Raw genomic sequence first — 24,832 nt, forward strand, 5'->3', positions numbered from 1 at the left:
TTCCGTGTAACCTGTAGTACCTGTGGTTCAACTCAATTGCAACCTCTGTACATAAACCTTAAGTTGTTCTCTGTTAACAACCTTAGACAACAGATCTGCAGGGTTTTCGTTTCCTGGCATATAGGACACTTGAATGAGTCCTTTCTGAACACACTCTCTTGCACGATGTAACTTAATTTGCAAGTATTTGGTTCTATGCTTGCAACTCTCTGAGTTCACCAAAGCCAAACAGGGTCTGTTATCTTGATACACCTGTATAGGACATTTCACAGAAACTCTGATGTCCTGAAACAGTTGCATCAACCATTCACAATCCATGACTGAAAATGACAGGGCATTGAGTTCTGTTTCACAGGAACTTAGGCTTACAGTGGTGCCTCGCAAGACGAAATTAATCCATTCCACGAGTCTCTTCGTCTAGCGGTTTTTTCATCTTGCGAAGCAAACCCATTGACGGCTTAGCGGCTTAGCGTTATTAGCGCTATTAGCGGCTTTGCGGCTTAGCGGATAAGCAGATAAGCGGCTTAGCGGCTCAGAAAAATGGGGGGAAGGGAAAAAAACCTGCAGGAACTCGCAAGACATTTTCGTCTTGCGAAGCAAGCCCATAGGAAATTCGTTTTGCGAAGCACTTCCAAAACGGAAAACCCTTTCGTCTAGCGAGGCATTCGTCTTGCGGGGCACCACTGTACTGTCACCTGCTTTTTGCACAGCCAGTCAAACAGACAATGGTTGTACATGTAGCACACTCCAGAAGTGCTTGTACCATCCGTGGTGTCACTTCCAAAACTAGCATCTGCAAAGATTTCAAGACCTCCAGTCTTCTGACTTGTAAACCTCAGTCTGTAGTGCATAGTGCCTTTCAAATTGGTAGGGAGAGAGGCCAAAGGAACCCAGTCATCCTCCAGCTGCTGGCAAACGAATCCAGCTTTCCAGGTGAGGTGAACCGGGGTGACAGTGATGGGTGAGGATGACTTGCTCTCTGCTCCATATCAACCACAAGCATCACTGATGAGAAAACTTCCAGAAATCAAAGAGGGGGCACAACTACTTAATGGGTTCGGAAGATTAAACACCTATGCATGAAATCTTGGTTCACTTGTATTGGGGGGGGGGGGGGAATAGTATGGCAATACCTTAGCACAGTAGTTCTCTGAGCCACACTTTCCAAAAAAAAAAAATTTGCTCATCCCTCAATGAATATTTTTTTATAAGAAATGCACTGGAAAACGAAAAGAAACAACACCTAGCAGTGCTTGATTTATAACACAGGACTTAAATACCTTATAATATGATTGTGGGACATTCAGAAACTGCAAAACAATGCAGCTACATAAGAACATGAATCATTCCCAAAATATAATTATAAACGAGCCTCTTACACATGGATGATGATGTCTGCAAACTTGAGAGGTTTGTTCTCATCAGGTAATTTCATTTATATTAGGTCTAATTTGAGACAATCAAACTCTCATCTCCTCATCAACACAAAGAAGCCTTTTTCTTTTCTGATAGTTCATATTTGTCAGTGTTAAAATCCCTGTTCACAACAATATGTCACATTGAAGAATAGCCAATGCTCTTGTAAAAGAGGTGTGGATACAGTTTCTGGTTGTAGTCCCCCCACAAAAATATTTTGATACTGTACTGTACTACTACTAATAATAATAATTTATTATTTATACCCCACCTATCTGGCTGGGTTTCCCCACCCACTCTGGGCGGCTCCCAACAAAATATTAAAATACCATAAAACATCAAACATTTAAAACTTCCCTAAACAGGACTGCCTTCTAGAAGTCAGATAGTTGTTTATTTCTTTGACATCTGGTGGACGGGCGTTCCACAGGGCGGGTGCCACTACCGAGAAGGCCCTCTGTCTGGTTCCCTGTAACCTCGCCTCTCACAGTGAGGGAACCACCAGAAGGCCCTCGGTGCTGGACCTCAGTGTCCGGGATGAATGATGGGGGTGGAGACACTCCTTCAGGTATACTGGTCCGAAGCTGTTTAGGGCTTTAAAGGTCAGCACCAACACTTTGAATTGTGCTTGGAAAAGTACTGGGAGCCAATGTAGGTTTTTCAGGACCGGTGTTATATGGTCTCAGTGGCCATATAACTACACTGAAATGTAACTACTTGGTGGCCAGTATACTACACTGAAATGTTTAAATGTTTCTTTGGTGGTCCATATAGTTAAAGCTATGGTTTTCCAAGTAGCGATGTATGGAAGTGAGTGCTGGACCATAAAGAAGGCTGATCGCTGAAGAATTGATGCTTTTGAATTATGGTGCTGGAGGAGACTCTTGAAAGTCCCATGGACTGCAAGAAGATCAAACCTATCCATTCTGAAGGAAATCAGCCCTGAGTGCTCACTGGAAGGACAGATCCTGAAGCTGAGGCTCCAATACTTTGGCCACCTCATGAGAAGAGAAGACTCCCTGGAAAAGACCCTGATGCTGGGAAAGATGGAGGGCACAAGGAGAAGGGGACGACAGAGGACAAGATGGTTGGATAGTGTTCTCAAAGCTACCAACATGAATTTGACCAAACTGCGGGAGGCAGTGGAAGACAGGAGTGCCTGGCGTGCTCTGGTCCATGGGGTCACGAAGGTCGGACACGACTAAACGACTAAACAATAACAATCTTCCTGCCATGATTGCCCTCCTCTCTTGCCACACCAGGATGGCATGAACCACTGCCTTTGCGTGTGATGTGTGTCTAGACACTAACACTATTAAGAGTAAAGAATATGTGAAATTGGGTGCCAGGTTCCTGGCTGGGAGTCTAAGGTGGGTTTGGGGTCCTGATTACTTTGAAGATCACTGCTTTAGACCTTTTCCATAATTAATCCTAAACTTCCCAACTCTGTATGACAGTCTGCCTGGACCCAGTTCTTCAGCTCAGATCACATCTTTGCTACCAGCTCTGAAAGGCAGGTGCTGACAAGTTAAGCATTTGAGCAAATTGTTCCCGGAGTGGCTTGGCATATGAGGAAGAAGCATAGAGTGCTGGTATGGGTGTCTTGCAGTTCTTGGGGAAAACCCAGTCTCGAAATCTCAGCTGCCTAGTTCCCCTCTGTGTGGTCAATGACTCAGCTGGAGGCACCGATGGCACTGCATGCTGAGGAGGGAGCAGAGAAGGACCCCAGAACACCAGCTGTGAGGAGACAGGCAGCCTAAACCGAGCCCCCAAAAAGGGTGCCCGCAAGATGGGCAGGCCATGGATGGCGTCCTGGCAGATGCTGCTCTTAGCAGGTGAGAGACCAGCACCCTACAAGGGGAAGGACTTACTTAGGGGGAGTAGGGGATGTCCAAAGGACTCTCTCCTTCCAGTTCTGATACAGGCTGACTTTATTTGCATTTCTCGGACTAATGTGGGGCTGGGAGCTTAACTCTCCCTCAGATTTCATACTTCTCCAAAAGTTGTCAAGATGGAGCTCTCCAGAATTCCAGCTAGAGGAAGCTGTTATTTTGAGAGAAAATGTGTTTTAAAACATGCAGTCAGGTGCATATTTTAAAATGGAGGGTCGCCTTGCTGCTGCCCTAACATTTCCGCAGGTGTTGCTGGCAGGGAATCTGAATAAAGAGAGCTGGAGTCACAAACAGTGGAGAGGGAGAAGGACTTTGAAGGTGTCCCACACCTTCCAGTGAAGGAGCTGTTGGGAAAGATAGAGGGGAAGTATTAGGGGGGCAGACTGGGGTTCTTACAGAGACAGAGAGCTCAGATCTCAATGAAGCATCAAACAAACCATATCAGTGCTTGGATTGTGAAAAGAGCTCCATTAGCAAGGCACATCATCCCACCTCACAGGAAAGAAATGTCACAGGTTTGAAACCATCTGAATGCTTAGAATGTGGAACGAGCTTCAGTCACAAGGCTAGTCCTACTTCACATTTTTAAAAATCCATGCAGGAGAGAAACCATAGGAAGCAAGTCTAGAGTGAGAGACTAGGTTGATGTCCACAGTTTCCAGAAACTCTACTTGTTGTGGGTGAGCTGAGAGTTTGTTTCAGTGCTTTTTTTCCTGGGGGGACGCAGGGGGACGCATACCCCTAAACATTTTGTGAATCTAAGTTTGGCCTCATTGAGGGGCAGTATTTCAATATGAGTAGGAATATGAGAGTACCCCTAAACATATTTTTAAAAGAAAAAAAGCAGTGGTTTGTTGGAACCCTGGGCAAAAACCCAGAGGTTGAGAGGGAGGGTGTGACAGAAGGGAAATGAATTTATTTTGGTTTATATACATTGGGAGCTCTGTATCAATTTTCATATGTAGCTGTGCATTTTGGTGGTATTTTGTCAAAGTGGTCTGTCGTTTATTTTAGAAACCTTTTTATTATTTTCCAGTTAAAAGGATATACTGTATTTTTCACCCTATAGGACGCACCGTCCCATAAGGCGCACCTAGTTTTTTGGGGGGGGAATAAAGGGGAAAATTTATTTTTTCATGGACTTCCGGAGGCGGCGCCATCGGTAATGGCGGATACCCTCTGAAACGGAGGGGGAAGCTCCGCAGAAATCGGGTCCACCGCTACAGCGAAGCGGAGGACCCTCAAAAAACCCGCAGGCGGGAGAAGCCTGGGGCCGTGGGGCTCAGTGGGCACGCTTTGCGCCCCCCCGGACTGTCAAAGGAGCCCTGAAAAGAGCTCCGGAGCGGAGCGGGGGTGTAGCGCTGTGCTGGAGCCGATCGCTACTTCTGCGGAGTGAAGCTGCATAGCAGTTACCGGAGAGCGCTGGCCTTTTTCCTGTGAAACGGCGGATTAAAACAGCTATCCGTGAGTAAGAATTTGGAATCTGGAAAGATCAAAGTTAAGACCAAGTATTGGACTTTGAATTTGAACTTGAAACTTGAAACTTTGATCGGGACTTTGAACTTGAATTTAAATTTGGAACTGAAATCGGCAGAGTGCAAACAGGAAGTCCGCTTTGCTGATCTTGTAAATAGAATAAAAGCAAGGGACAAGGGAACTTTGAACCATTTACTTGTTTTTTATATAGAGCTAAATTTCACTGTCAGAGCAAAAGAACCCCCCCCCCCCAAGTAGGGAAGGGGGGGGACAGAAAATCCACCACTTTATTTTTGACACTGATCTGCTGGTCTGTCTTAAACAATTGCAAGGCTACCGTGAAAGCACCATTTATGGACATTGTAACTTTTGCTGCTGAATGCTGAGGACTGGTAACAATTAAGGGAGCTTCCAAGTTTGTAACTCTTTTACTCTTTTACTCTTGCAACAAATTGGAAAGATAACTGGGGAGCTGATGAAGTTACTGTTTAACAACCATTGATGAAACAACTTGGTATTCTGCTCCCCTAGAGGAACTTTGTGTCATAGCTGGGGATTTTCCACTGCAGCTGCTATTGCTTACGGTTAAGAAGGAAGCTTGGGAACTGTGTGTGTGACCTTGACTTCTAGAGGCAAGCAATGGATGAGAAACAACCAGACAAGTTACAGCCTCCAGATAAAGTATCAACAAGAGCTAAAATTAAACAACAACAGCAGCTGCAGGCACAGCAGCAACTCCTGCATAGAAGAACATCATCAGCAGGACTTTCTGTCCCACAAGCTACAGAGAGGGAAGAATCAAAAGGAACAGGATCGGATTCTGCAACATTAGACAAGATCTTATCGGCCCTACAAAATTTGACAGCTAAGATTGACCAAAATACTTCAACTATTAAGGACCTGGGGCAAAAAGTAAATGACTTGGGGACGAATGTGAATTCTAACACCCAGGCGATTGACAGATTGCTGCAGGAGTCCAAGGAGACAAAGAAGACAGCGGAGGAAGCTAAAGAGAGGGTACTGGCAGTAGAACAAAAGATACCACCAATAAATAAAAAATTGGACGAATACAAGGTACAATTCTCTTTGATTGAACTTAAAGAGAAACAGACCAACCTGAGAATTAGAGCAGTCCCAGAAACAGAAGAAGGAGACTTGATAGAACTGCTCACATCGGAATTTGAGGAGTGCTGGGACCTGGATCCAGAGAAAGAAGAATTTAAGATAGTGAGTGCTTTTCGATTGGGAAGGGTTAAAAGGAAAAATAGGCCGAGAGACTGCTTGATTGCCCTAAGGTCAAAAGAGGAAAGAGATAAAATACTGAGTCTACATTACCAGAAAGCACTCGATATCCAAGGGGTGAGATTTGAGATTTTTAAAGATATTCCGAAATACTTACTTGACCTTAGAACCAACTACGGAAATTTGGTGGACCTGCTAAAAAGAAACGGAATTTTGTTCAGGTGGGAATTTCCGCAAGGCCTCTCGTTTACATTTAAAGGAAAGAAAATTAAGATAAGATCAGAGGAAGATAAAGTGAGTTTTTTGAGAAATTTTGGAGAAGAATTACAAAGAGAGGCCAGAACAAAAGACTCAGAAATATTAGGACTGGGACCACTTGACTTAGGAAGAGCCCCCTTGGGACTGGACCAACTAGAGAAAGAGACACCGCCGACAAACCAAGAGCAACTTCTAGGAGCAACTGGTGGAACATCAGAATAACAACAACATGTCTCTGCAGATGTTAACTTGGAATATTCGAGGTTTGAACTCCCCCAGCAAAAGGAAGAGGATTTTTCATATTTTGAAAAAGGAACAATTGGACCTAATTTGCCTACAAGAAACACATATAACAAGACTCCAAAGGAAATTATTGATAAATAAAAAGTTAGGCTAAGACTTCATTTCATCAGACAAAGTAAAAAAAAGAGGAGTTGTGATCTACGCAAAAGAGAAACTATCACCAAAGTTCCTCCTTAAAGATGAACATGGACGAGTCGTGGCAATTGAAATACAATTCCAAGGAGAGAAATTAGTAATAATTGGAGTCTACGCACCTAACGAGGGGAAATCAGAGTTCTATAAGAAACTGCATGAGACGTTAATGGACTTCATAGACCAAAATATCATTTTGATGGGAGACATGAATGGCGTTGTCTCGACATATATGGATAAATCTGAAAGACAGGTAGTTACAAAAGATGGAAGACTACCAAAGACCTTTTTTGAACTGACAGACAATATGGACTTGATTGACATTTGGAGAACTAAAAATCCCCTAGGCAGAGAGGGGACTTTCTTCTCTGAAGCCAATTTGACTTGGACTAGAATAGACCAAATTTGGATTACAAGAGGGATGGCACCCAAGATCCGAAAGGTTGAAATCTGCCCAAAAATCTGCTCCGACCATAACCCAGTGAGGATGGATATGAAACTAACACCGACTGGTTCCTTTAGATGGAGAATGAATGACACCTTGTTTAGAGACTCTGAAATTGTGAAAAAGGCCCAAAAAACACTAAAAGACTACTTTGAAATAAATTTGAAGACTACTGTGGAGAAAAGAGTAATCTGGGATGCAAGTAAAGCTGTAATGAGGGGGTTTTTGATTCAGCAAAATGCCATAAAGAGGAAACTTCAAGAGGAGAAGAAAGAAAAGATTTTAGAGAAAATTAGAGAAGGCGAGAAGAGATTAAGGATTAAACCTAAGTCACAGGATATCCTACGAGAAATTAAATTACATCAGGCACAATATTTGAAAATGGTCAACCAGGACATAGAATGGAAAATTAAACAAATGAGACAAAAAACCTTTGAATCGGCCAATAAGTGTGGAAAGCTGCTAGCTTGGCAGCTGAAGAAAAGACAGAAATTAAATACTGTCACCAATCTTGAAGTAAATGTACGAAATATACAAAACCCACGGGAGATTCAAGACTGCTTCCAGAGATACTTTAAACAACTGTATTCACAAGGGCCACAGAATGAGATCAAAATCGAGAAATTTTTGGAAACAAATGGATTACAAAAAATATCTCAAGAGAATAAATTAACACTGAATGACAAAATTTCTGAACAGGAGGTTGAAGGTGCCATTAAGAACCTGCAACTAGGCAAGTCTCCAGGCCCAGATGGGCTAACCTCCAAATACTACAAAGACATGAAAGATTATTTAATTCAACCTCTAATGGAGGTTTGCAATGAAATTATGGAAGGGAAAAGAGCGCCGGAGTCGTGGAAAGAAGCTTACATCACGCTTATACCGAAAAATGAGACAGAAAAGACATAACTAAAGAACTACCGCCCCATATCCCTACTTAATGTGGATTATAAAATTTTTGCTGATATTCTGGCTAGAAGATTGAAAAAAGTCTTAGCAACAATGATTCATAAAGACCAAGCTGGCTTTCTCCCAGGCAGACAATTGTCAAATAACACGAGAAACTTAATTGACATTTTGGAAAAGCTACAAGTTAATATAAACACAAAAGCTGTCTTGATATTTATTGATGCGGAGAAAGCCTTTGACAATATTTCTTGCAGTTTTATGAGGAAAAATTTGCAAGGGATGGGGGTTGGAGAAAGGTTTGGAAACGGTATAGGTGCGATTTACTCAGAACAGAAGGCGAAATTAATAGTGAATAATGCAGTTATGGAAGAAGTTAAGATAGAGTAAGGGACACGACAAGGCTGCCCAATTTCCCCTTCGCTTTTCATTTCAGTCCTGGAGGTCTTGCTGAACATGATTAGAAGGGACCAACAGATTCAGGGTATACAGGTCGGAGTTAAACACTACAAACTTAAAGCCTACGCAGATGACCTAGTATTGACATACATACAGGAGCCAATCCCTAGTTCTAAAAGAGCACTGGAAATAATACAAGAATTTGGTCAGGTGGCAGGTTTTAAATTGAATAAATCTAAAACTATGGTTTTAGAGAAAAATTTGACAGCAGTAGAGAAGGAAAGGTTTCAGGAAGAAACAGGTTTAACATTGGTGAAAAAAGTGAAATACCTAGGGGTGAACTTGACTTCGAAGAATGTAAATTTATTTAAAGATAATTACGAGAAGTGTTGGTCAGAAGTGAAAAAAGATCTTGAAATTTGGACAAATCTGAAACTTTCTTTACTGGGTGGAATTGCTGTTATCAAAATGAATGTATTGCCAAGAATGTTGTTTTTGTTTCAGACGCTACAAATCATTGACAAAATGGACTGTTTTGAGAAGTGGCAAAAAGAAATTTCTAGATTTGTCTGGCAGGGCAAAAAGCCCAGAATAAAATACAAAATTCTTACTGACGCAAAGGAAAGAGGGGGGTTTGCCCTGCCGGACTTTAAGTTATACTATGAAGCAGCAGCCTTTTGCTGGTTGAAGGATTGGCTACTTCTTGAAAACACGGACATTTTAGACTTGGAAGGATATTGTCAGGAGTTCAGGAGCAGAAGCACAGGGAAGAGGGGAGATGGAGAGCGAAGGGGAAGAATCTGAGGGCAGCGTAGGAGAAGATGACAGTGGCCCGAGAGATTCCATGAGCCTCTCCAGCGAATCGGAAGATTCACAGAAGGGGGCGCCGGTGGCCAGGGCAAGGGGGGTCCCAAGGGGGACACCCCAGAAGCAAGGGGCCAGCGGGGACTCCCAGAGCAGCAGTTGGAAATCAGGACCAGCTTCCCCACCAGAGCATAGTGGGGGGGAAGAGTCACAGGTATCGGGAGTAGCGTCTCCCCCAGCAGGGAGAGGAGAGGAGTCAGGGCTGACCACGCCTCCATCGGAGAGTCAGACAACGGAGGGGAGGTCAGATCCGGCCAGTATCCTGGAAGAGGGAAGCAGTGACAGAAGTAGTGTAACGGTCAGGAGGAAGGTCACTGGGTTGGCGCGAGAGGCAAGTTCAAATGTACAGGAGCGTGGGACAGCAGAGAATGAGGATTGGGAACCGGGTCCTAAAGCCCGCCGGAGGCAGGGGGAGGAGCTAAGCGACTCAGCGTCAGAGGAGTCCAGAAAGGGGAATGCCCCAGCGGGCAGGAGGACCCAGAGGAGAAGAGAGCAGCGGAAAAGGTGGAGCAGGGCTAGGATCTTAAACTGGTGTCAGAGGGGAGGAGATTCAGACGGGACTTCGCCGATCTAGGGTTTAAGATGTAGGGCTGCGCGCTGTGGCTTTGAAATGGAAATTGAACTTCAATAAAGACTTTTGTACATTACGACAGCCTAGCGTTGGTCCTCTGTGAGCTGGGACCTAGAGGCAGCTCTGACAGATATGATAACGTTTTTGGGTGGCATGCATATTTGTGGTACGGTAAGGCTAAAGTGTACAAGACATTTAAAAACCATATTGTCAGGAAAGCATTGTTTAATGTCTGGATGAAATACAAAGATTTATTGGAAAATAAAACCCCTAGGTGGCTCTCACCTATGGAAGCAAAGGCCTTGAAAAAGCTTAATATGGAATCTAACTGGCCAAAATATTGGGAAATTCTGGAGCAGGAGGGAGATAAAGTGAAATTGCAAAGCTATGAGAAACTTAAGGATAAGGTGCGAGACTGGTTACATTATTTTCAAGTAAGAGAGGCCTATCATTTGGACAGGAAAATTGGTTTCCAGGTGGAAAAATCAAAGTTGGAAACAGAATTGTTAGAACCCAATGCTAAGATATTGTCGAGAATGTATAACCTGCTGTTGAAGTGGAATACTGAGGATGAAATGGTAAAATCTGCTATGATAAAATGGGCACAAGATGTTGGTCATAACATTATGTTTGTTGACTGGGAACAGTTGTGGACCACCGGTATGAAATTCACGGCATGTAATGCCTTAAGAGAGAATATTATGAAAATGATATATAGGTGGTACATGACCCCAGTCAAACTTGCAAAAATTTATCACTTGCCCGATAATAAATGTTGGAAATGCAAAGAAACTGAAGGGACATTCTTTCACCTTTGGTGGACGTGCCCAAGGATTAAGGCTTTCTGGGAAATGATATATAATGAACTGAAAAAGGTATTTAAGTATACCTTCTTGAAGAAACCAGAGGCCTTTCTCCTGGGTATGGTCGGCCAATTGGTGCCAAAGAAGGACAGAACTTTTTTTATGTATGCTACAGCAGCAGCAAGAGTACTCATTGCAAAGCATTGGAAGACGCAAGATCTACCCACCTTGGAAGAATGGCAGATGCAAGTAATAGACTATATGGAACTGGCTGAAATGACCGGCAGAATTCGAGATCAAGGAGAAGAGCAGGTGGAAGAGAACTGGAAGAAGTTCAAACTTTATTTACAAAAACACTGTAAAATTTTTGAATGTTGAGGACATTGAAAAGGAAAAGAAGGGGTTCTAGTGATTAGGTTAAATAAGAGTACAAAGGGAGGGACGAAGGACGAAAATTAATAAGAATGATCTTGCTGAACTAATTATTACATAGAATACAAGACCGGGAGGCGGGTGGAAGGAAGGAAAATAAGGGTTTGAATGTTATAACTGGAATGTGAGTTCTTTTTTATATGTTAAAATTTTCTTTTTCTTTTTTTATCTGTGTATCTTTTTTTTCTTTATTCTTATCTCATGTTTGTTTTTTACATGTTTTTTATTTGTGTAAAAACTTAATAAAATATTATATATATATAAAAAAAAAAAATTATTTTTTCCCCAGGCACGGGGCTGGGGCTGGGGCGGGGGAAGCCCGAGCCTCCCCCGACCCCAGCCCCCAGAACAGGCAACTCTCCGCAAGCCAGCGCCCGGCTCCCGCGCCTTGTGGAGAGCTGCGCGAAGCCTGGAGAGCGAGAGGGGTCAGTGCGCACTGACCCCTCTCGCTCTCCAGGCTTCAGCGAAAGCCTGCATTCGCCCCATAGGACGCACACACATTTCCCCTTCATTTTTGGAGGGGGAAAAGTGTGTCCTATAGGGCGAAAAATACGGTAAACGTGAACATCAACATGAACAAAACCATTGGTTCTCCCCCCTTCCCACCCCTCCCCCAGATTTGAAAAATAATGTGTCAAAATTTCCCATATGTCTGTGTGCATAGTTGGTGAGTGCTGATCATCTGGATGTTGATGTGGACATTTTAAAAAGGGGTGCCATATTTCAACAAAATTGTCTGTATCAGATAAGTCATTCCAGGCATGTACTCAATTAGTTTCTCAGGTAAAGCCATTGTCCACACATTTGTGTGATGTGCTGGTGAACTAGTCTCCTTTCCAGGTTTTTTTTTGTTTTGTTTTGTTTTTTGCTGTATGTAATCGTGCTGGCTCTAGAAGAAAAGTGATAAGTTCCTTGTACGGTGGTACCTTGGTTCTCGAACTTAATCAATTCTGGGAGTCCGTTCAACTCCCGAAACCATTCAAAAACCAAGGCGTGGCTTCTGATTGGCTGCAGGAGCTTCCTGCACTAAAGCGGAAGCTGCGGCGGACGTTTAACTTCCAGAAAACATCCGCAAACCAGAACACTTCAGGGGCTGTGGCATTCGGGAGCCTATTTGTTCAGGAGCCAAGCCGTTTGAGTACCAAGGTTACCATTGTATAACCATCTGAGTTGAGTTTCTTTGAAGATTGTTAATAAACCTAGACATGGATTACATCGTATGCCCTGGTTTGTACTGTAGTGAATAATACATCCAGGGGGTTTTTTCCTTTAAATTCTTTGGGGGGCCCTAAACTATAGCTTGTTAAGCTTATACGCAAATATATAAAGGAAAAATTTGATCCACGATTACTGTATAAAGATGATCAAGGGAGGGTGATAGTAGTACAGATGGTGTTTCAAGGAGAAAAAATAATTGTGGTAGGAATATATGCTCCAAATGATAAAAAATCAGATTTCTTCCTTGAATTAGGCAATAAGTTAACGGAATGGATGGACCAAAAAATAATACTAATGGGAGATTTCAACGGGGTGGTTTCACCAAACTTGGATAAATCAACAAAAAAACAAGATTCGAAAGAAGGTAAACTACCCAGGTCATTTTTTGACCTGATTAACAATCTAGGTTTGATAGATGCTTGGAGATTTAAAAACCCCACGACAAAGCAATATACCTTTTTTTCAAACCCAAAGCAGAGTTGGGGAAGAATAGATAGTATTTGGGTATCTAAAGAACTAACTCAGAATCTAAGTAAGGCGGAAATTTCCGCCCAAACTATATCCGATCATAATTCAGTCTTTATGGAAATAAAAGGTAAAGATAATAGACCAGGCAGATGGAGAATGAACGAATCTTTATTCAATGATCAGAGGGTAGTAACTAAGGCTAAGGAAACCATTGAGGAATACTTTAAGTGGAACTTGAATGGGGAAACAGCGGTAGAGACAGTATGGGATGCGGGAAAGGCAGTCATGAGGGGCTTCCTGATTCAGAAAAACTGCCATTTAAGAAAAGAAAGAGAGAAAAATAAAGAGCAAATTCTAATACAGATTATGGAAAACGAAAGAAAATTAACTATTAATCCTGATGAAGAGAACATAAAGCATAACATAAAGATATTGCAAACTAAATTCTCTATGATAATTAATCAAGAGATTGAGTGGAAAATAAAAATGATGAAACAGAGAAACTTTGAATCAGCTAATAAGATAGGGAAATACTTGGCGTGGCAAATAAGAGAGAGGAGGAAACAAAATACGATCTGTAAGATAAAGGATGGAGATAGAATCGTAGAGCAACCAAAAGAAATAAAAAAGATATTCCAGAACTACTACAAGAATTTATATAAAAGAGGAAAGGAAACGGACGACGAAATAAATAACTTTCTCCAAAAACAACATCTACCACAAATCGCAAAGGAAGAAAAAGAGCTCTTAGACCAGATGATTACACAAGAAGAGATTAAAAAGGCCATAAAAAAGATGAAAATCGGGAAAGCACCGGGGCCGGATGGCCTACCAGCCAAATATTACAAAACATTAAATGAACAAATATCCCCAATATTATGTGAAGTGATGAACAATATTCTAAAAGAGGGGAAAATCCCCAACTCCTGGAAGGAAGCATATATTACATTAATTCCTAAAAAAGATGTAGATGCTTTAGAAGTAAAGAACTACAGACCGATTTCGTTATTAAATAACGATTATAAGCTGTTCGCAGATGTGATGGCAGAAAGATTAAAAAAGGTCTTGAACAACAGAATTCACAAAGATCAAACGGGCTTCCTTCCAGGGAGACAACTGAGGGATAACGTAAGAAACGTAATAGACATTATTGAATACTTAGATACCAGAATAGATGTTCAGGGCGCCCTAGTATTCATAGATGCCGAAAAGGCATTCGATAATGTTTCATGGGACTTCCTGAAGAAAAGTCTGACAGCGATGGGGATGGGAGAAAGATTTAGAAAAGGTATAGAAGCTATTTACTACGAACAAAAGGCAAAACTTGTAATAAATAATACAACATCAGAATTTTTTGAGATACACAAAGGAACTAGACAAGGCTGTCCTTTATCTCCCCTACTATTTATAACAGTACTGGAAATATTTAATAAAAGACTGAGGGAAACAACAGAAGTTAAAGGAATTAAGGTAGGATTGAATGAATATAAAATCAAAGCCTTCGCCGATGATATTGTACTAACTCTTCAAGACCCAAAGCATAGTGTAAAAGAAGCTCTACAAAAATTTGAAGAATTTGGCACCGTATCAGGACTTAAGGTTAATAAGAATAAAACTAAGATGTTGGTCAAAAATCTAACCAAGGAAGAAACGGTAGAATTAGAGCAAAGGGTGGGAATAATGACGGTAAAAAAGGTAAAATACCTAGGGGTATGGATTACGGCTAAAAATATTAACCTATTTAAAGATAATTACGAGGTCACCTGGAAAAATATTAAGAGAGATTTGGAAATTTGGGACAGAATGAGACTATCCTTCTTAGGAAGGATAGCAGTTGTAAAAATGAATGTTCTACCCAGAATGTTGTTCCTATTTCAAACTATCCCGGTGCTCAAAGGTCTAAAGCAATGCCAAGAATGGCAGAGAACCTTGGCGAAATACATCTGGCAGGGAAAAAGACCACGAATTAAAATGAAAATATTAGTAGATAAAAAGGAAAGAGGGGGCTTTTCCCTACCAGATTTGAGTTTATACTATGAAGCGGCATGTTTATTGTGGCTAAAAGATTGGATAAGATTGGAAAATAGAGAATTATTAGATCTGGAGGGCTTCGATAATAGGTTCGGGTGGCACTCGTACCTGTGGTACGGAAAGGTGAAGGCACACAGGGGCTTCCTAAACCATATTTTTAGGGGTCCAATATTCCAGGTATGGGAGAGGAACAAAAATCTCTTGGAAAGGAAAACCCCTTGGTGGATCTCTCCAATAGAGGTGTTGACTATTAAGAAAACTAATATGGAAGAGAAGAATGCCACTTATGAAGAACTTATAACTAAATCGGAACACGGCTTGAAACTTAGACCTTATGAGGAGATAAAATCTCTTTTTACAAGTTGGTTACAATATTACCAGGTGAATGGTCTGCTAACTGAAGATAAAAAGAAATTAGGATTTGAAGATAAAAAATCTAGGTTTAATGTGGAGGTAATACAGGGAAAGAGTAAAGCACTGTCCAGGATATATGACATACTACTGGAGTGGTACACTAAAGATGAGGAGGTGAAGGAGGCAATGACAAAGTGGGCGATAGATGTGGGCTATAACATCGATTTTGAAAGGTGGTTAGAATTATGGAATAATAATATAAAGTTTACGGCGTGTATGGCATTGAGGGAAAATATGTGGAAGATGATATATAGGTGGTATCATACACCGGTGAAATTAGCTAAGATTTATAGGTTAAAGAACAAACGATGTTGGAAATGTGGGGAAGCAGAAGGCGATTTCTACCACATGTGGTGGCTATGTAACAAAGTGAAAAATTTTTGGGAACTAATATATAATGAACTTAAAAAAATTCTTAAATATACTTTTCCCAAAAAACCTGAAGCCTTTCTGCTAGGAATGCTGGGTAAAGAGATTAAAAAAGAAGATAAGAATATATTCCTCTACGCCACCACAGCCGCAAGAATCATGCTGGCACAAAACTGGAAAACGGAAATTATACCTAATATAAGTGACTGGCAAGTTAAAATGGTGGAATACGCCAAACTTGCTAGACTAACGGCTAGAATACGAGACCAAGATGAGCAAATATCTCATAAAAACTGGAGTAAATACTGGAAATATACTGAAAATAAATTGTAGATGACACTGGTGGGCTTCGATTAACTCTAACAGAGAATAACTAATATTTAAATTTAAGAGAAAATACGTGAATGTAGGATTATTTGATACTTACCAATAGGGTGGAGGGAAGTCCAGGACTAACTAAAGTCCAAAGGTTTTTTTTTTTTTCCTTTCTTTTTTTTTTCTTTTTTTTCTTTCTTTCTTTTTTGTATATCTACATGTATGCTTGTATATCTACATGTATGCTTTTGTATATCTATATGTATGCTTGTAAGTTGGGTGATATGATGATCTGTATAGCGTATATTTGTATAGACATGTGTATTTTCAAAATTTGAATAAAAAGTACTTAAAAAAAAAAAAAAGTGATAAGTTCCTTGTACGGTGGTACCTTGGTTCTCGAACTTAATCAATTCTGGGAGTCCGTTCAACTCCCGAAACCATTCAAAAACCAAGGCGTGGCTTCTGATTGGCTGCAGGAGCTTCCTGCACTAAAGCGGAAGCTGCGGCGGACGTTTAACTTCCAGAAAACATCCGCAAACCAGAACACTTCAGGGGCTGTGGCATTCGGGAGCCTATTTGTTCAGGAGCCAAGCCGTTTGAGTACCAAGGTTACCATTGTATAACCATCTGAGTTGAGTTTCTTTGAAGATTGTTAATAAACCTAGACATGGATTACATCGTATGCCCTGGTTTGTACTGTAGTGAATAATACATCCAGGGGGTTTTTTCCTTTAAATTCTTTGGGGGGCCCTAAACTATAGCTTGTTAAGCTTATACGCAAATCCAGCACTGGTGACTGTGCTTTGGGTTCATGCATTGTTTCATTGTGATTTAAAGACAAACGTAAGTTTGTATTTAGATTTATTTATTTGTTGCATTTATATCCCAACTTTTTATCCATGGAGCTCAAGGTGGTTTCTGTAGTTCCCCCATTGCTCATTCAATCCCCACAACAACCCTGTGAGGTAGAGGTTAGGTTGAGAGGTAGCAACTCTCACAAGGTCACCAAGTGAGCTTCAGGGCCGAGTGGGGAATCGAACCCTGGTCTCCCAGGTCCTAGGCTGACACTTTAACCACTGCACTACCACTGGCCAATTTCTCTACCATCCCCAGTTTATGGGCAGCAGTCAGCCTGGTTTAGTGTGCAACAAGAGCCTTTCCTGATCTTTCTGAGTCAGAGAAAGTATTGACTCATCATGGTGACCCAACTCATTGGCTCTGTAGCATCCCTAATTCACACTCTTCCAGGAACAAGAGGATGGATGAACATGATGCTAAGATGATATCACCACCATTCCGACACTGAAACTCTGTACAGAAGGATGAAGGAAGTTACAGTGAAGGAGAATTTAAGCTAACTTGCACAAACTGGTCTGAAACTCTTTGGCAACTCCATCGTCTTGGCCTAGAACCATTTTTCCCCCTTTTCTTTCTTTTTCTTCTCCATCCTGCAGCCTCCATCCCACGTTCTTCCTTCCTGCTGATTCCAGGCCAGGGCAAGACGAAAACACACATCACAGTTGAACCAGAAACCCTGAGGGAAGGACAGAGTGTGACCTTAACACCAGGACGTGTTGATCTGTTTAGCTGCCACTGGTACCGAGGGGCAGCTGAAGAGAAAAATAAGATCTTTGTTTATTCCCTAAGTCCATTTGCTGAACAGAAAAACGGACCTGCCTTCAGTGGGAGGGAGTCTGGGGCCACAGACTGCTCCCTTCACATCACAGATTTAAGGCTGAGCGACTCTGGAACTTATACATTAAGAATGGGAGGATTTCTACGAAATGAAATAGGAGCTACCAGTATAACCATCTCAGGTATTTCCCCCCCTCCTTTCTCACCTTTTAGAGATGCCTTCAGATGTCCCCTCTCTTTTATCTGTCCAGAGTTGTTACATTCCTGCATCGTAGGGGTTAGACTAGATGACCCCCAGGGTCCCTTCCAACTCTACAATTCTATGATCTACTAAGTTTTGCAGCTGCCAAGGACCAAGTAAACTTGCCTCCAGAACAACACCTTCTGTGGAGAAGCCCAATCATAATAATAAATAATATTATTTTATTATTTATATCCCACCCATCTGGCTGAGTTCAGTAATTATAAGTGAATCACGAAGGCTTATTTATTTATTTATTTATTTATTTAGGTTCTGCTAATGGGACACAGCTCCTTTCCTGGAGCAGCTTAGCAGAACAAAGTTTATGTTACCCAAATGTGCCCTAACCCCAAGCAAAATGCACATAAATCTCTCTCCCACACACCAGGGAAAACCCCAAAAGCTCCCTGGCCTTGACAACTGTTTGATTCCTGCATTAGCTTATAGTGGGTCAAAATTAAGTGCCGAAAATAACAGGGTGCTACTTTAGAAGCTGCAGGATGCTTTTAAGATATTTCAGTGGCAATGTACCGCATACCAATCAATGTGCTGCATACCCCTCAATGTGCTGCATACCCCTCAACCGTCCCTGTAAAACTGGGACATCCTGGTTTCCCCCCCACCAGAGAACAGCTGCCATTTTGAATGCCGTGATCTTGCATGATTTCGCATTGCAAACTCGCCCTGAACAAGCACTTTTTCAGGGCTGCGATCACGTGACTCATGCGGAAGTATGGCCCTGGAAGGCAGCATCCCGGTTTTTTGTTGCGACATGTTGGAGGCTAGGCTACTTTAATGATCCCCTGCTATACAGTGGTACCTCGGGTTAAGAACTTAATTCGTTCTGGAGGTCTGTTCTTAACCTGAAACTGTTCTTAACTTGAAGCACCACTTTAGCTAATGGGGCCTGCTGCTGCCACCACGCCGCCGGAGCACAATTTCTGTTTTCATCCTGAAGCAAAGTTCTTAACCTGAGGTAATATTTCTGCGTTAGCGGAGTCTGTAACCTGAAGCGTATGTAACCTGAGGTACCACTATGCTGAGTAGCAGCCTCGAAGTGGCCTTCTGTAGTAGCTACAATTGAAGAGACCTTAATCCAGCGGTTCTCAACCTGTGGGTCCCCAGATGTTGTTGGACTACAACTCCCATCATCCCTGAGCTCTGGCCTTGCTAGCTAGGGGTGATGGGAGTTGTAGTTCAACAACATCTGGGGAGCAACATGTTGAGAAAGGCTGCCTTAAGCAGATTCAGTGACCATGAGGACCCACAAATGAAGACTGTCTTTCTGTTTCATCTGCAGAAATCCTCTCCAACCCAGTCTTGTGGCCGACAGAATCCCTAGTGGCAGAGAACACAACTGTCACCTTACACTGCAACACCTCTGACCGCCTTGACGTCTCCATCCTTTGGTTCAAGGATGGTAATCCTGTCCCACCCAAGACTGGGCTTTCTGACCAGAACCGAACCCTCAGGCTAACTGGCATCACCAAAGAGGACGAAGGGATCTATAGGTGTCAGGCAGTCAACCCTGTCAGTAATGCTATCAGCAACCCCAGTAAGATAACTATTGCATGTGAGTAATCCACTAATAAACCAGGAACACCTTTCCTCCTGACTTTGCTCTCCATGCTAGTGGTTTCTAACTCGCTAGCGCTTTTTGTGTGGAGGTGGATTATGGTGGGACGTGGGTGGCACTGTGGGTTAAACCACAGAGCCTAGGACTTGCCAATCAGAAGATCGGCGGTTCGAATCCCCGCGACGGGGTGAGCTCCCGTTGCTCGGTCCCTGCTCCTGCCAACCTAGCAGTTCGAAAGCACGTCAAAGTGCAAGTAGATAAATAGGTACCGCTCTGGCGGGAAGGTAAACAGCATTTCCGTGCGCTGTTCTGGTTCACCAGAAGCGGCTTAGTCATGCTGGTCACATGACCCGGAAGCTGTACGCTTGCTCCCTTGGCCAATAAAGTGAGATGAGTGCCACAACCCCAGGTTCGTCCACGACTGGACCTAATGGTCAGGGGTCCCTTTACCTTTACCTAGATTATGGTGGTGAGAGAAAGGTGTCTGCCTGTCTCGCTGCTCGGCAACATGCAATGAACGCCTCATTCTAGGAGTCGACAGAGGGTGGGGGTGGGAGCAAGCTGTCAGCAGAGAAGCCATCAGAGTGGCTCTGACAGAGAACTGCAGGGTCTACCACCCGTCTGTCATCGCTCTCAGTGCTTACATCCAGACTGGACTGAGGTCCAGCTCCGAGGGCCTTCTGGCAGTTCCCTCACTGTGAGAAGTGAAGCTACAGGGAACCAGGCAGAGGGCCTTCTCAGGGGTGGTTCCCACCCTGTGGAACGCCCTCTCTTCAGATGCCAAGGAAATAAACAACTACAGTGGTACCTCGGGTTACAGACGCTTCAGGTTACAGACTCCACTAACCCAGAAATAGTACCTCGGGTTAAGAACTTTTCTTCAGGATGAGAACAGAAATCGCGCGGCAGCAGCGGGAGGCCCCATTTGCTAAAGTGGTACCTCATGTTATGAATGGTTTCAGGTTAAGAACAGACCTCCAGAACGAATTAAGTTCTTAACCTGAGGTACCACTGTATCTGACTTTTAGAAGACACCTGAAGGCATCCCGTTTAGGGAAGTTTTTAATGTTTATTGCATTATTATTATTATTAATAATAATAATAATAATAATAATCTATTGGGAGCTGCCCAGAGTAGTTGGGGAAACTCAGCCAGATGGGCAGAGTATTATTATTATTATTAGTAGTAGTAGTATTATTATTAGTATTATTATTAGTATTATTATTATTATTGACTCCTCAACCGGTCTTGTCTGTTCACTATCCCTCAAGCACCCTGTTTCTAGCACTTCCCAGCTCCTCTAAGGTGTGGCCAGAATCCCACCTCCCGTCCCCAGTCTCGAAATCCTCTTCCTCTGCGCCTTCCTTGAGCAGCTCTTGGTTGGGCAGATTCTACCCCTCTTCCTCATGCAGCCAGTCTCTGACATGGCGGTGCTTAAGTAACGCTGACGGACTCACCATCTGAAGAGGCTCAGAGCTGCACCCCGGTAAAACCCAGTTTACCCAACAGAGTAAGCTCTGCTCCTAACTGTTTGGTGGACAGTTTTGCTGCTGTTTTTTGCTGGTCCAGAAACGCTCACTGGGGGGAGGTGCATACAGGATAATGCCCCCCCTACCATATTTCAAGCCCCTTGCTTCTACCATAGGGTCTATAGAGGCTAGATTACAGGAAGTCCTTAATTATGACATCACTCAGTCTCTTAAAAATATGCCTTGCTCTTCAGATTCTTCTCTTTTCAGTTCTGCTGAAGCCCTCGCTGGGACTGTTATCGGGTCTCTGGCTGCAATACTGGTGATGATGGGAACCCTGACTTACCTCTTTCTCCGTGAGTAAAACCAGAGCAGATCCCAGACTTCAGGAGACCCTTGTCAGGGCGGGGGCTGAAGTAGCTGCCATGGGCTGCAGAAGCCCAGTAAGCAAGGGTTTGGAGGGTGGGGGGCAGGGCCAGGGCCAGCACTTGTTGCAGAGTAGCAATATTGCACAGCTGGGTAACTAAACATGTGTAAGACTGACTCCAGACTTCTTCCCCCTCTTGCAGGTGCCCGTCATCGGAATGGCAGAACTTCTTCTCCGGTTGTACCCACCCCTCAGGTATATGAGAATGATCCACCATCTGGAGAAACAAAACCTGAAGTGAGTGAATCAGGGGACCTCTAGATGGGTGTTTGTCGTGAGATGGATATTGTGGGATGTGATCCATGAGAGGCAGTCAAGTACAACATTCCTTGTAATGCTAGAGAAGACATGCGAGGGAATGTTTGGTCCAGCCAGTCGAAACTTCCTGTTCCTCCTGGCTGGATCATCCTTCCTTTTGCATGTGATAGAAGGTGGGTGTGACCTAACCTGTCCAGGTAGCAAAAGGACGAGTCACACAGCACACCTCTCTCTTTTTGACCAGCTTTTAGCTAGGACTGCTCTGCTAGCTCTCAGCTAGCAGAAGCACTGGGATGATTCCCCCATATGCCTTCAGGAATCCAACTGTGAACTGATGTGAGTAAACTTCTTTTATCAACTTTGAATAAGATTGTGGCATCTTTATACTTTTAAGAGGGATTCAAGAAAACTTATCTGAAACAGATTGAATTGTATAATAGTGAGAGGCTTACACGAACCTGCAATCAGCTATCTGCTGTGCATGTAAAAAAGGGGGGAATGTAACTCTGCTACATAAAGGAACTTGCTAGCGCAGGTTAGGAAGGATATTAGTAAACAATATATCCTCTCCTGCCAGCCTGAACATTCCCACAGGTATTACTCATGCAGGCAGATTTTTCATTGAGTTCACAGCCTTCCTTTGGCATCAAGATGCCAGCCCATATTTCTCCCCATGTGGTATTGATTTACCCTTTTCCTGGGGAATGTTGGCCACAATCCATTCACAAGAACTCAAGTTGTCTGTGCTAATATAAGCTTCGGCATATTTTTGTGTTCTATCCAGGTTAAGTCTGAAAGCTCCTCCAAGGCCAACAACACATATGAGGTGAGTAGAAGGTCCCTTGCCCTTTGGTATGTTTGGAAAATTTCAACTAGGCTCAAAATATCCATTATCAACCAAATAATAGCCCATTACTGAAAGATCTGCATTGGCTTCCAGTTTGATTTCAGGCACAAGTCAAAATGCTAGCCTTAAGCTTCTCTCATACAGTTTAGGGCCTTAGAGTTCACCTTCTCCCACAGGTAGCTGCCCAACCATTTGGACCATCTTCTAAAGCCCTTTTCCAGATTCCTGCCACCTTGTGGGTGGCAGCCACAAACAGAGCCTTTTCTGAGTGGCACCCCAAGTCTGGAAGTCATCCACAAGGGAAGTTTGTCTGGCACCAGCACTGCTGTCATTTGGCTACCCAGTGCAAAGGTGGGCAAATTTCCTGTAATAGAAATGGGTATCTCGGGAAGTATAAACTTTTCACTCCATGCACCAAAAGAAAGAGCAGCAGATATTGCCCCCGAAATTGCTCTTTTACAGTGGCAATCCCTCTATTGTAATTTATCCGAATTCCCATGTGAAGGGCACCGAGGTTCCCAACCAATATAAATTATCCAGACAAAAGGCACTTGCATTGATTTACTTCTCTTCTTACAAGATATTCTGCTTCCAAGAATATCAATAAAGAAATGTCATCAGCCTTAGTCTCATGTTGCCCAGGAAAACAATTCAAAACCAAAATGGATCTGACTTTCTTGTTTCTGCCTGACTCATCTCCATTTTCTCTTTAGAAATTGCAGCCCAGAATCCATTCTGTCTACGAAGAGATAAAGAGATAAGACACGGACCCAGCAACTTCCTCTCCGCTGCTGAGGCTTCTCCTGGGCCCTCAAGCCTCCCTCTTTCCCATTCAGATCTCTTCCTTTCAGCTGCAGCTGAGTAACTGTAGGGACCAGGACATTTTATCTGCAGGGCCAGGTGTCAGGAGTGCAGGCAGGAGCCAGGCCCTGTGACCAGTAGGACTTTGCAGGACTGGGGCCTTCCTAAGTTTGTTCTGAAGAGGCAAGGCACAGCCTCACAGGTGAGGCCAATTGGTAACTCACAGCACCTGGTGGCAAGAGCCGGGAAGGGATATAAGGTCAGCATTTCCCTTCGGCTTTTTGCCATAGCAACATGTTCCCTGCCTTGCTATGTTTGGCTCCTTGCTTCTTGATCCTTGGACCCTTGACTTCGTGACTCCTTGCTTCTTGATCCCCGAACCCTTGGCTTCTTGACTCCGGCTCTCTGACCCTCGGATTCTGGGCTTCCTGACTCCTGGCTTCTGGACTCCCATTCCTGCTCCCACCCCGCCATCTTGCCCCTGGTCCTGACGTCCCCAGCTGGGCCTTTGATTGCCCATGAACCGGACCATGACACCAGGTCCTTCTGGAAATCCTAGTCCTTGTTCTGAACAAAGGAACCAGCCTTGGTCCCCAAGGGACTCTCACGTTGGGAAAGACTTGCAGATACTGAGACAGAGACACAAAGGAAGTTCTCCCTGGAAAGGCCAAACAGAATTGCATCTCGCTAGACTACAGGATGGGACGCAGGTGGCGCTGTGGGTTAAAGCCTCAGCCCCTAGGGCTTGCCGATCGAAAGGTCGGCGGTTCGAATCCCTGCGGCGGGGTGCGCTCCCGCTGCTCGGTCCCAGCGCCTGCCAACCTAGCAGTTCGAAAGCACCTCCGGGTGCAAGTAGATAAATAGGGACCGCTTACCAGCGGGAAGGTAAACGGCGTTTCCGTGTGCGGCTCTGGCTCGCCAGAGCAGCGATGTCACGCTGGCCACGTGACCCGGAAGTGTCTCCGGACAGCGCTGGCCCCTGGCCTCTTAAGTGAGATGGGCGCACAACCCCAGAGTCTGTCAAGACTGGCCCGTACGGGCAGGGGTACCTTTACCTTTTACCTTTAGACTACAGGATTAATGCTGAACAGGCGAGGAATCGCCATGAAAATTCATCAACCTTTTTGTGTACGCCTCTCCTAATAAACACATTTTTGTATGCATTTTTTGACTAGCATTCAATTTTTTGCAAGCACTTTCTCTGAATGTGATGCATCTTTTCCTGTCGTTTTCCTTATTACTCACACTTTCCCTTAAAATATACATGCTTGTATGCATCAGTTGGTTGCAGAACGGCATTGCAAGATTCAGGTGCGTGTGAATTCTGTAGGATGCCTGCATTTTCGTTCCCATATTGTTTGGGAAACTTGCACATTTGATATATATTTGCCTTCAGTGCAAACTGAACTTGCCTTAGCAACACACTGTCCATCTGTGCTCTGCAACACCAGTATTCGGCAGACCAAATATTGCTGGGCTCAACCTCCCATGAACCCCCACTATGCTGCTTGTATCTGATTGGCCCTTTTCCTGGCTACAATCAGAGGAAGTTTCTCCACTCCCCAGCCTGATTCATTTGCCGTGTCCCCAGCCCTTCCTTCCCCATTCCCCTCTGCCATC

At 43.5% G+C, this 24,832-nt stretch overlaps 2 protein-coding genes and 1 long non-coding RNA gene across 5 annotated transcripts in view; 2 read left to right on the top strand and 1 right to left on the bottom strand.

Annotated features, from left to right (window-relative positions):
- Nucleotides 1-12,085, bottom strand: part of LOC307221389 — a 188,619-nt gene extending 176,534 nt beyond the window's left edge. Inside the window, exon 1 of the long non-coding RNA XR_013841354.1 lies at nt 12,066-12,085. This is a non-coding gene — a long non-coding RNA (uncharacterized lncRNA). The remainder of the gene's footprint in view (nt 1-12,065) is intronic.
- The window catches only part of LOC307221270 (cell adhesion molecule CEACAM7-like), an 80,834-nt gene that overhangs the window by 44,558 nt on the left and 11,444 nt on the right, over nt 1-24,832 (top strand). The window lies entirely within an intron of this gene.
- LOC307221276 (cell adhesion molecule CEACAM7-like) lies at nt 3,112-23,555 on the top strand. Its single transcript, XM_079985702.1, has 7 exons — nt 3,112-3,251; nt 17,412-17,774; nt 19,134-19,406; nt 21,134-21,235; nt 21,449-21,543; nt 22,349-22,390; nt 23,125-23,555. The coding sequence occupies exons 1-7, from the start codon at nt 3,206-3,208 to the stop codon at nt 23,170-23,172; spliced, it is 969 nt and encodes a 322-aa protein (XP_079841828.1). The 5' UTR covers nt 3,112-3,205; the 3' UTR covers nt 23,173-23,555.

This window comes from Podarcis cretensis, assembly GCF_951804945.1.
Source record: "Podarcis cretensis genome assembly, chromosome: 8".
NCBI classification, from domain to species: domain Eukaryota; kingdom Metazoa; phylum Chordata; class Lepidosauria; order Squamata; family Lacertidae; genus Podarcis; species Podarcis cretensis.